This window comes from Cyprinodon tularosa, unplaced genomic scaffold (assembly GCF_016077235.1).
Source record: "Cyprinodon tularosa strain WSP-4 unplaced genomic scaffold, ASM1607723v1 ctg82, whole genome shotgun sequence".
Classification (NCBI taxonomy): domain Eukaryota; kingdom Metazoa; phylum Chordata; class Actinopteri; order Cyprinodontiformes; family Cyprinodontidae; genus Cyprinodon; species Cyprinodon tularosa.
This window is the reverse complement of record NW_024039585.1, coordinates 1,508,076-1,520,827: the sequence shown is the minus strand read 5'-3', so window position 1 is coordinate 1,520,827 and position 12,752 is coordinate 1,508,076. Positions and strand designations below refer to the sequence as shown.

At 38.4% G+C, this 12,752-nt stretch overlaps 1 protein-coding gene across 50 annotated transcripts in view; it reads left to right on the top strand.

The window, feature by feature from the left end:
* Positions 1-12,752, top strand: part of adgrl2a (adhesion G protein-coupled receptor L2a) — a 148,718-nt gene that overhangs the window by 115,354 nt on the left and 20,612 nt on the right. For all 50 annotated transcript variants that reach the window (XM_038272175.1, XM_038272217.1, XM_038272176.1 and 47 more), the window contains 6 exons: positions 110-232; positions 1,444-1,649; positions 2,303-2,476; positions 3,874-4,086; positions 7,324-7,544; positions 8,140-8,206. In XM_038272175.1, coding sequence (XP_038128103.1) covers positions 110-232; positions 1,444-1,649; positions 2,303-2,476; positions 3,874-4,086; positions 7,324-7,544; positions 8,140-8,206 — 1,004 coding nt within the window. The remainder of the gene's footprint in view (positions 1-109; positions 233-1,443; positions 1,650-2,302; positions 2,477-3,873; positions 4,087-7,323; positions 7,545-8,139; positions 8,207-12,752) is intronic.

Below are 12,752 nucleotides of genomic sequence, written 5' to 3'. Positions count from 1 at the left end.
TTCCTTTTGAATCTGAGCGAAAGCTTCTTGAATGACCGATATTCCTTTTCCTGCTATTTCCTCATTTTTCTTTTGTAACTGATCCCTCTGCTCTCTTTGCATCCGGCAGTCCTTGATGTGTATGTGCTCAGCACAGACGGCCAAGTCCAGGACTTTAAATTTCCACAGTCAAGCAAGAGTGGGATTTCAATCCAACTGTCCGCCAACACCGTCAAGCTCAATAGTCGAAACGGTAAGTTTTACAAAGAGAATCAGCTATGATTTGTAGGAAATGAAACCTATTGAGTTAATGTGCGCTTTTACATTTTTCCATGCATACATTAATAAACATTGTGTTCCTGATCAGAAATGGAGTTCTATGATTTCAACCACAATTATACTAAATGGCTAAATTCTTCATAACAGTTGAAGTTTTGGCATATTTTTCATCTTGCGATATTCAGTGTTTTTTTTGGTTTGTTTGGGTTTTTCTTGAATATCTGGTGATTAATCACCACAAAGTAGTTCATAATTCCAAAGTTCAGCTGGGAGGGTTCTTGAAGGAAAAAAAGAAAAACTCTGAAGCCTGCATTTGTTTTTTTCTGTTTTCTTTACTCTAATACCTTTAAGTTAAATTGTGGGAAATTAAATCTCAGTATCAAACAGCATAATTAAACACAATGTAAGTCTGAAATATGATGAGAGCCGCAAACCTATAAAGACATGGCATCATCTTACCTGACAAGCCAGACAGGGAGAGAGTTCAGAAATGAAGCACAAAAGGCGATTGTCTATCAGAAGCTGGAGCTGCTCTGGTGGATTACATTTTTACAAAGTCCAAAAAAATATGCCACAAAACAGGAACTTTTAGCCTACTGTCCACCTGTGTGAATAGCAACTAACAGTGCAATAGTAGTTTTTATTTACACGGATGGACACTAAACAGGCTTTTTGTTTTTTTGGCCCACTTGCAGAAAACGTTAAGCGTAGAAATCTGTGCTGCAGCCAAAGCCCTGCAAAGTCCCTAAATACAATTTAAAATCTGCAGCAGGACTCGTAATTGATTTTCACAGACACTATGTACACATGGCAGCTGGTAGAGCAAAATCCCCTAAGATTTTAAATAAAATAAAAAAGGTCTCATAAATTTCTTTTCAATTAAAAATATGTACTAAATAAACTAAAATTAAAAATTTTATAATTTTCTTTTCAATTTAAAAATATACACTATTTGTGTTGGACCTTTTACAAGAAGTCTGAATAATTCCTTTTCAATTAAGTTTGTGATGTAACTTAAACAAATGTTAAAAAAACGACAAAAATATAAAGTGAATGTAAATACTTTATAGGGAGTTTAATTCTTTTTTTGCAAGTGTTGTATTTGCTTATTGCATCACTACTGTTTTCTGTATAAAATCATTCTTCTAATTATTTGTCATTGTTTTGTTGTTTTTCCATCTGCAGGTGTTGCCAAGCTAGTTTTTGTCCTGTACAAAAACCTAAGCCAGTTCCTCAGCACAGAAAACGCCACTATCAAGATGGCCAATGAGGCCTATGGTCGCAATGTGACAGTGGCTGTCAATTCTGACATCATCGCCGCCTCGATCAACAAAGAGTCAAGCCGTGTTTTTATTAATGACCCTGTCATTTTCACCTTGCAGCACATTGACGTAAGTCTCTTTGCAAAAACGAATGTGGGGTCAACTTAAAAAACACCAGAAGGGGACAGCCAGCAGACAGAGATCTGCTATTTGAATTGTAAATGTCTGACTAGGTCAGTCTACAGTTTATTTAAGTCACTGAACATCAAATTAAAGGAGTCTTTAGAACCTAAGTGAATTCTTAATGAAAACTAATTCTTTAATCAACATTGGGATATAAATGATACCCATTTCTTTTATAGAGGGGGAAATTAACTCCTAGATTAGCCCTACAATCTAGGATGAAATTACTGGAGCCCCAATTATCTTTTGTCTTTTAAAGTTGTCACTGGAGTTCCCAGAGGGCCGTGTGTAACTCCATTCTTTATCAGAGAAATTGTGCAATTCTAAAGACATGTCGTCAAACAATTATGCCTCACTGTTATTAAGGCCTCATATACTCAACCATGCTTGGGTAGATTTAGTAAAGCATGTGCCAAATGAGACACAACATATGAATTGCTTCATAAGAGCTGTGAAGGGGGGAAAAAACTCCTCATCCATATCAGTGCAGAAAAATGCTTTGTATGAGCAGGGGGTAAATGGACTCCGTGTTCTACATGTGCTTCAATTTGAGGAAGTCAATTATTTGGACACTTAACCATATCTCTTGTTATCTGCAGATGGAGCACTACTTCAACTCCAATTGCTCCTTCTGGAATTACTCTGAGAGGAGCATGATGGGGTACTGGTCCACCCAAGGCTGCAAACTTGTGGACTCAAACAAAACGCATACAACCTGCGCTTGCAGCCATCTCACCAACTTTGCAATTCTTATGGCACATCGGGAAACTTCAGTAGGTTTTTTTTTTTTTTTGTCCTACTTTGTGGTTTCCAAGTATTTGGCGTGGTGTACCACTAAGATTGTTTAGATTTGTTAGACATTTTCAGATTAAGGTTGACATAAAACTACCATGTTAAAGTCTTACCTCTTTTTAACTATTTATGGCTAAAGGGTTTCTGCTTCAGCTCCTGGTAGGCAAACATTTCTTATTGATTTCTTAGTGACCTTCCAGTTTTTTTGCTTATGTAGAGGCTGATAACGTGAAGTCTTCTGAGCTTAGAGAACAAGTCCCCTTGAATATTACCACATATAACATTAACCTCTTAAACATTAGATTCTTGACCTCAAGAAATAGTTCTTCACTTGCCCTAACTTTAGATTAAAAAAATAAGTTCACAATGTTATCCAGGGTTAAGGAATATGGCACTCCTCACTTCTAAATGCACATTTCCTCTCTGCGAAACCTAAAGAAACTGTACTTTTTCTGTTTTGTTTTTTTATTATTTTTTTTCTGCTGACTGTAGAATGGAGACAGGATAAAATGTTAAAATAGTTCATGTTAAAAAATTCTTTTAGTATTTTGCAGTGTGCAAAAATTATTAATTATAGTTTATCATTGTTCTTTCAATCCTCTAGATTAGCATTTAAATGCTAATTTTAAAATACTGATGGCAGGGAATTTGATGTATTTAAGACATTCATTTTAAAGCTATGTTTGCTTATTATCATAAATGCTTCAGCATAAGATAATTGACTAGTTTATGGAAGCCCCCAATTTTGACTTCTTTTAGCAACAGTAGATTGATTTAATTTATTGAGTTTAGTAGAGAGTTTTCTACAGTTTTGTTTTAAGATGTTTTTTTACAGTTTAGCAGTGATTTTGGTTTGCAGATCATTTTATACTATGAAAAATGATAGTATATTTGCTTCTTGAAAAAGTTAAAATTACATTTTATTTATTTTTCATCTATTATGTTCCTTTAAAAAGCCATACACACAAAAAATTAAATAAAATGGAGGAAACATATAATGGTGGTAGAGAAAATATTTTTTTCAAGAAGATTTTATATAAAGGATTTACCCACTCAGTGATATCTTGGGATCTCATTGAAAGTTTGTTTTGTAGAGAGATGAGAGCTTTTATCTGTGTTGTCTAATTGTCTCAATGGCGCTTACATGAAATTAAAGTTGAGTCACTCTTTCTCTCTTATATCCTACGTAAGGTTTTTGCTTTTTCCACTTAATCTATCGCAGGATCTTTCAGGACTTTTTGCAAAGTCATTTTATTACGAATAACAGCACATTTTGCTTCCACTTGTACAAGAAAATACTAAAGAAAGACTAAAAAAAACAAAAAACTTGTAGTATAATATTTAATTATGTGATGTTTTTTTTTTTTTTTTTTTTCAGGGCCGTGTTCAAGATCACCATGAACTTCTTCTTACTGTCATCACTCGGGTCGGCATTGTGGTGTCCCTTGTCTGCCTGACCATCTGCATCTTCACCTTCTGCTTTTTCCGGGGCCTGCAGAGCGATCGCAACACCATCCACAAGAATCTGTGCATTAATCTCTTCATTGCAGAGTTAATATTCCTAATTGGTATCGATATGACAGAACCCAGGGTAAGTGGGAATGACCCTATTGATTTGCCTTTGACTTATTATTCCTCATTTAATCTCCTCTCATTCCTCACATTAAACTGCATTCATCTCAACAGCATTTTTGGATGATACTATATCAGACCTTACCCACTTGTCTCTGACATGAGTGGGACAGCGTCATTAAAGCAGATAACTAAGGAGACATGTCTTACATCTGACAGGTCTTTTTCCCCACTTTGACTTAAAGCTACTGTGATTGCCAAACCTTAGCCTACATACACTATATTGCCAAAAGTATTTGCTCACCCATCCAAATTATTGGAATCAGGTGTTCCAATCACTTCCATGGCCACAGGTGTATAAATTCAAGCACCTAGGCATGCAGACTGTTTTTACAAACATTTGTGAAAGAATGGGTCGCTCTCAGGAGCTCAGTGAATTCCAGCGTGGAACTGTGATAGGATGCCACCTGTGCAACAAATCCAGTCGTGAAATTTCCTCGCTCCTAAATATTCCACAGTCAACTGTCAGCTGTATTATAAGAAAATGGAAGTGTTTGGGAACAACAGCAACTCAGCCACGAAGTGGTAGGCCACGTAAACTGACGGAGCGGGGTCAGCGGATGCTGACGCGCATAGTGCGAAGAGGTCGCCAACTTTCTGCAGAGTCAATCACTACAGACCTCCAAACTTCATGTAGCTCAAGAACAGTGCGCAGAGAGCTTCATGGAATGGGTTTCCATGGTCGAGCAGCTGCATCCAAGCCATACATCACCAAGTGCAATGCAAAGCGTCGGATGCGGTGGTGTAAAGCACGCCGCCACTGGACTCTAGAGCAGTGGAGACGCGTTCTCTGGAGTGACGAATCGCGCTTCTCCATCTGGCAATCTGATGGACGGGTCTGGGTTTGGCGGTTGCCAGGAGAACGGTACTTGTCTGACTGCATTGTGCCAAGTGTAAAGTTTGGTGAAGGGGGGATTATGGTGTGGGGTTGTTTTTCAGGAGCTGGGCTTGGCCCCTTAGTTCCAGTGAAAGGAACTCTGAATGCTTCAGCATACCAAGACATTTTGGACAATTCCATGCTCCCAACTTTGTGGGAACAGTTTGGAGCTGGCCCCTTCCTCTTCCAACATGACTGTGCACCAGTGCACAAAGCAAGGTCCATAAAGACATGGATGACAGAGTCTGGTGTGGATGAACTTGACTGGCCTGCACAGAGTCCTGACCTCAACCCGATAGAACACCTTTGGGATGAATTAGAGCGGAGACTGAGAGCCAGGCCTTCTCGTCCAACATCAGTGTGCGACCTCACAAATGCGCTTCTGGAAGAATGGTCAAAAATTCCCATAAACACACTCCTAAACCTTGTGGACAGCCTTCCCAGAAGAGTTGAAGCTGTTCTAGCTGCAAAGGGTGGACCGACGTCATATTGAACCCTATGGATTAGGAACGGGATGTCACTTAAGCTCATATGTGAGTCAAGGCAGGTGAGCAAATACTTTTGGCAATATAGTGTATATTCTTTTTTTCCTTTAATCTCTATAGATACAAAAACATTTTCAGCATAAAGTGGGGAATCAAAAGCTCTCAGTGCTCGGCAATATTTGAAAATCTTCTAACTCTAACCTTACAATATGCGTGACATTTTAATTTCTGCTGTGCTGATGGAAAAGTGGAGCTGTGCATGTGGTGAATGAATATTCATTAGGGTTTTTCATCAGTCTCACTGATTTACGTTTCGCTGAGTGAGAGAAGCAGAAATGGTAAATGTCATGTTTTCCATGGGTGCTAAAATATAGGGCTTTTTGATATGCAGTTTTGAATACTAAAACTACATTATTGCTTTTGACTGTTGGACAAGTAATTCTTTTAAAAGTGTTACATACTGCTATGAAAAATTATAGGTCGCCTCACAAATCTCTTCGGTTTAGCTTTTTTATCTTGCCTTTCTTTCAGATCATCCTCAAACTATTTCATACAAAGCAGTTTTATATGATAACTTGGTTTAAGTAAGAAAGCTATCCAAAGCAGCCTATCTTTGTGTGAAAAAAAACAAAAAAAAAAACAATGTCATTAGGTGGTATTAACCTTACATTTCTGCTTATTTTCAATCGTTACCTCAAGGTCTTATTACTGCAAGACCTATAAATGAAGAAATCCCTTAAGTGGAACCTGTCTGAGAGCTTGAAATAAGCTAATAGTTCCCTAGATGCAACACAGCATTTCCCAAATTTGTAAAGGAATTCAAGTTCAGAGAAGAATAAAAAAAAAAAAAAAACTAAATCTACATAAGGTGGGAAAGAGTTTCAAAGTAATTTCTAAGGCTTTAGGTCTCCAGGTAAACACATAAGGTAAACCTGGAATCATGGTAATACTCCCAGGAGTGGTTACCAAATGACTCTGAAAATGCATCAAGATGCCATCCAGGAGGGAAAAATTCAAAATTTTAATGAGAGAGTTGTTACTGCTGACCAAAAAAAAAACATAAAGAGCGGTATTAATTTTGGTTTTACAACACACTTTTCAACCGTATTCTCCGGATAAAAAATCCATTTAAAAGGTATGTTTTTGAAGTATGTCTGGAGTAAAATAAAAGTATAACATATTTCACCTCAGACATGATGGTATTAGTGAAATGCTTTGGGCTGCATTGCTTAAGGGTTCCTCACATCCTAAATGTTACTTTAATTGATGGAAACATAAATTCTACTCTCAACCTTTTAAAATGTCCTAAAGGGGAATACACTAACATCAATTTGTGGTCTCACACTAACTTGAGTTAAAGACCAGCACAATAATCTAAAGCACACCAGTAAGTTTACTTTTAAATGACTTAGAATAACGTTAATATTACTAACATTATGTTGAATCAATATAACTAAATTTAACTTAATTTTGCCTTAAGGATTGAGTCAAAACTCCTCCACAGAGATCTAAAAGACTTATGGCTAGTTAACCCAGCGATTGACGGCATTTATCGGTGCCATGGGGGAAAGACTGGTTTATAGGATTATTAATATTCAATCAAAAAGTCCTTTTTTTACATAGGGCCACGTTACTTTCATTGCCTTTTCTTCCATGCAAAGTAAAGGCATATTTCTTTAGCTACTGCTTTTGTATATAGTTTGGTAATATTGTTTTGAGGATCTAAAATATTCAAATGTGAAACGAACACAAAATCAGAAGACATCGTGAAATGGGAAAACACCCGTGCATTGCCTGTTCTTGATAATCTGAACCTGTAATTAAACCCTCTTAGATTGGATGTGCCATCATCGCTGGAATCCTCCATTTCTTCTTCCTCGCTTCCTTCTCCTGGATGTGTCTAGAGGGAGTGCAGCTATACCTCATGCTCGTCGAAGTCTTTGAGAGTGAATACTCACGAAAAAAGTACTACTATGTGTCGGGGTACCTCTTCCCTGCAATCGTGGTCGGCGTTTCGGCAGCCATTGACTACGGTAGTTACGGGACCCACAAAGCGTAAGTGCAGCTGTCTGACACACATTCTGTGAAAAAGCATTGCTGCCATGCTAGATGTTCTGCTGTGCAGACTCTACCTGCTGTGTCTGTTTGCGGCAGATTTTGGGAAAAAAAATGAACTCATCATCTCTTGCCAGCACCTTGTGCATCGTCTCTGGAGTCTGCACCGAAACATCCAAGCTTCTTTTTGCCAGGGATGGGCAGCTGTTCAATTTTTCATGTCATTTGAAAGTGGCTGACAGACCTAACACTGTGGTTTCACCAGAGGCTGCAGCTACATTAATGCCTCTCTGTTCAAAGACCCTCCTGTGACCTCTTGTTTGTAAATGCTCTCTTAAAGAGAAGAGCACTGTGCAGAAGAAGCCTTTTACGTAAATTAATGACCATATCACAGCTAAGTCTCAGCTGCTGTTAAAGACTACTTGGGGTCTTTTCTTTGTTTTGCATAAATGTAATCATGTTAAAAGCATAAAAAACACTTTTAAGTTACTAGAAAACAGTAGTGTACATGACAAATAATAACAACTGCTAATGTATTTTATGCCAAGGAATTTTATATGTGCTGGATTTTGAAATGTATGCTTCTTTGTCATAGGTGCTGGCTAAGTGTGGACAATCATTTCATATGGAGTTTTATAGGACCGGTCACCTTTATCATCATGGTAAGCTGTTTTCTTTTTCTTTGAAAAGATACACAGAGAGCTGAGATGAAAGAGATGCAAGAAGGAGATAACGGAAGTGGTACTGTCAAGCTGTGATGACAAGTCAGCAGGATTTGTTTTTCTTCATCTTGTTCCTGAGAGATGACAGGTTAATGCTGCACCAACAATATGTTTTTCTAAGCATCCAAAACCCCCCAAAGCCTCTTTTTGCCCTACACAAATCAGGACTTCATGGGGTACTTTAACCATATTTTACCATATGTGTTTTTGAGCTGAATTGTTTAAGGGCTTTTCAGTTTTCAGAGGATGTTCTTTTTCTGGGTGGAAAATATATGTGGTCCTCCTAATTGTCAGTAATTCTAGTGATATATATGTTTATGTCAGGTCCTCCTAAGTGCTCGTCCCCATTTTTACTTACAGGTGTTAAGTCTAACATAGTGGAAAAATTGCAATTCTTTTTTATGAAAGTAAGCTTGTATGAGCGATGCAAACAGCAGTTTTTAAACAGAGCTACTCAAGGAGAAATGGGCTTGTGCATACATGTGTTTAGTGGCGTTCATTCTCAGTGGCGGGTACAGGGTTGTGGATGTGCATTTTTTTTTTTTTAAGTGGAGAGGGCGGGTCTTTTGCCAAAATCCTCCTCTATACCTTTAGCAATTGTAAGAATGTACACTCTTGATATTTTAATAAATTTATCATAATGCATGTTTATCAAACGTCTTTCTGATAACTGAAAAGTGTGGCATGCCTATATGTTGCCGTCTTTATTCTAATAACTGTAGAACGCAATCCAACATAAATTTTTACCACAAGATATAGTCCACCAATAGCATTTTTCAGTAAATTACCCTAAGATGGAAATGTGGTCACCACCTAAAACCTCTGGCAGAGTAAGGAAAGCGTTATGTAGAGGAGCAATCCCTACAACTCTGTTAACTTTGACAAAGCTTCAGAGATCTTTAGTGTACATGGTAGAATCTGTTGACACAATAAATGGTGGTCATACACTGAAAATGTGTGGTATTTATAAAAGAGAAGCAAAAAAAAAAGTGATTGTTGGAAGGATGCTGTTAAAAAGATAAACTATATCATAAAGTATACACAGACATCTGGAAGAATATCCCCTGGTAAGAGGAGACCAAATTACACATTCTGGCCTACATGCAAAACACAGGAATGTACAGTTACACACACTAACTAGGTGCTGCAATAAGGTGGTGGAATCATTATGCTGTTGGGATGTTTTTCTTCAGTTGGGACTTGGAAGCAGGTCAGAGTAAAAAAAGAACGGACTGAACCATTTAAAGAAAAGAGGAAACAAAAGATTTAGATAAACTTCCATTAGGACAATTACCTTAAACATACAATTACAGTAATGGTTAAATAATTGAGTTTAAAAGTATATTTTTATACGAAAAATAGTCCAGTAAAAGCCAATACCTAAAACCGATTTAGTTATTTTGTAAAAATTAATGTTTAAAAATTTGGAAATCTTCTATTCGTTTTTTTTTCCATCTGTATAAATAGAGGCAAAAGTTCTGAGGTGTTTGGCAGTTTCATTGAAGGAAGAAAAAAAAGCAAAGGACGGTCAAGGGTGAAGGACATACAGCATTTCTTATTGACATATGTCCCATAAAAGGCGTGTAATTATTTACTGGTCATGACATTATTATCTCCTGCTCTATCAGAGCGACTCAGAAAAATGAGACCTCAGGGAGTCTGACTTCCATGCACAAGAAAAAAAAAAGGAAATGATGCCATGTAGGATCTCTCACATACATGCTTGCAGCCTCAATGCTCTAAGCATTGCTTTGCCCTTGCGCGAACCGAGGGACAAGGGATTTCTGCAATCTCGACTCGTGTTCATGCAGGCTTGGTATTTGTTCAGTGCTGTCTTCATCATATACTGTATCCCAATGGTTGGTACAGCAGCTACAGATGCCGTGACCTGTGCCGAACATAGAGCTGACACTGAAAATATACCAGAGAGATGGGGGCAGCTGTGTCAAATTTCAGTGAGTGCCTGTGCACCATCCGCTCACTGTTAGTAGCCTTAAATTCAGAGCTACAGTAGAGCCCTTTGTGCATGTTGTCACTATGAATAAAACACAAATATTCTAACTGGTCTGCATTTTACCTTTTCTTAAAAAGGAATATGGCTTGTCAAAATGGGAAGAGGCAGCTGACTTATGACCAAATAAAAGTCCGTTTTGGACTAAAATGTCTTTTAGCTTATGTTGAAATGCCTTTCCTTATTATCAAATACTTCTTTTCTCACTCTGTGCACCTGCTTTAAACATATGAGCTTATAATTGAAGGAGCTGTGCATTAAAGCAAACACAATTCTTCCTGTCTCAGCAAATACTATGTCAGCCACACAGGAATATGTTTCGTCTCTCTAAATTGGGCCCTCATTGAAAAATATGTCTGCAGTGGAAATGATGATCGGGATCCCAGTGGTGATGGCCGTAGAGATGGAATCATGACCCTGTGAGAAGCTAATGTATTGCTGCAAAGCCTGCTTGTGACAGGGGATGAGGTTGTGTTGCTTTGGTTCAGGCTTAGCGTGCTGCTCTATGCAACAATTGTCCCAGAAAGACAAAGCACTGTGGAAAGGGGCATCTCAGGGGAGCATGCGGGAGCAAGGTTTGTCTGCATCATCCATGACCCTGGTTTCTCTACAAATTGGCTTTGTCCTTGTCAATGAGAGAGAGGCAAGAGGAAAGGAGAAATAGTGCAGATTCTGCGAATGAGAAGTCAATTATGCACTAAATGCCATGTATGATCAAATAATTAGATATTTTCTAAAGCTGTTTTTATTGTAAAGCTTTGACAAGATATAAAAATAATTTAGAATATTTGTCTAGCTTTCATGTTGTGAGCAGCCAGCATTTTTTTTTTTTTAGGAAAAGGTATTTCAGAAGAAGGAAAAAAACGGTTTTGCAGATATATTAAAACCAAAAACAAAATTAGTTGATATTTCAAGCTGCCTTTAGAATGTCATGTTTGTGATTAGCACAGTGAGCGTGCTGGAATATTTAAAAAGAAGCACAGGCTGTGTGTATCATCAAAAAACGTCGACCCTTTCATTAACCCCAAGCTCAGCATCTTTAAAAACAAACAGTTGAAAGTTAAAAATGATAAAACAGAGCAATGTTGCCTTCTTGTTATCTGTTACAATACTTGCTCTCTTTCACAACTGGGATGCATGGCCATGTAAGGCATGGAGAATACAATAGCAGTTGTTGTTGACCACCTGCTCAGATCTGTTAACTTAAAATAATGTGAGCTGCCTGTAACTTCACACAGTAACAACCTCTACACTGAAGTGTGTTTATGGTAGTCTGTCCTTGGACTGATTGGTATTGTATGGTAGTTTCACTGATCAAGAAAAGTTGGATTTATGATTCTCAGACCAGTTTGTTTTTGGTGACAGCTGATCAGTTTTAAATCTGGCAATTCCAGTCACCAGTTTGGATCTTTTGTTTCTTTCCTTTTATCCAAAAAAGTGTCTAAAAACAAGAGCTTGGAGCGACATTTAGATCAGTGTTCTTAAGCAGAGGTCACCACTCTCTTGGCACAGACGGTATTAGCTCCATGAAAGGGGGTACATGGAAGTAATGAGTGCTGGGGGGAACCATTTGCATGCTTGAGATAACTTCATCGCAAGGCCTTTTGGATCATGACACGTCGTGAGCAGTTCTTGTCATCTGGACAGCTCCATCTGCACCTTTAATATTTTATCCCTCGCAGTTCATTTGGAGTTCAGGGTGTACACACACAGTCCAATTCAGGAAAAAAATAAAAGCTCTCTCTCCACTCTTGGTGAGGCGAGGTGCTTCTGCATGGCTTGCAGTGATGATTCAGAGAGGGAGTGAAGGATGGAGGCAAGGCGGCTTCACTCTAGCAAGAGGGATCCCCCCGGGAAGGGCTGCGAATGCATGTCGGTGGGGGTGGGAACATGTGCCATGCTGCTGGGTTACTTTAAAGTACTGTGTCCCTCTCCTCTGTCTCATTGGATCCATGTCACCACTCCATGTGTGAAAGGGTTTTTCAAAAGTCCTCCCCCACCTGTTCCTCCCCTCCCCCGCTGTCTTACTCATGCAGACGGCTGGCAGAAATAATGGCTTAAAGCTGCGAAACAAAAATATAGCTTCAGACCTGTCTATGATATAAAAGTTTCCCGGTCTACCTCTTTTTTTCTTTTCAATTCTTTTTCTTCCTTTTCATGCCATCCCTTTCTTTCAGTCTGGCTTATTGTGTGCGACTCGGGGAGTTGATTGCATGTGGAGGGGGTGATGTATTGATCACAGGCAGCCTTTTGATAACAGTGTGCACCAGAACACTCAGAAATTTCTGCTCAAGAGTGAATGACTGTAGTCTGAGTCCAGCTCACAAAGGTCCCTCGCATTCACAATTCATCCCCATTTTTCTTTCTGGCATTCTAAAAATAACACGTTGATGTTGAAACACACCATTTGCAAGGCTCCCCTGGATAAAAGCTTTTGTCACTGCAAATGCATTTATTTTGTGTGTTTTGCTTTCA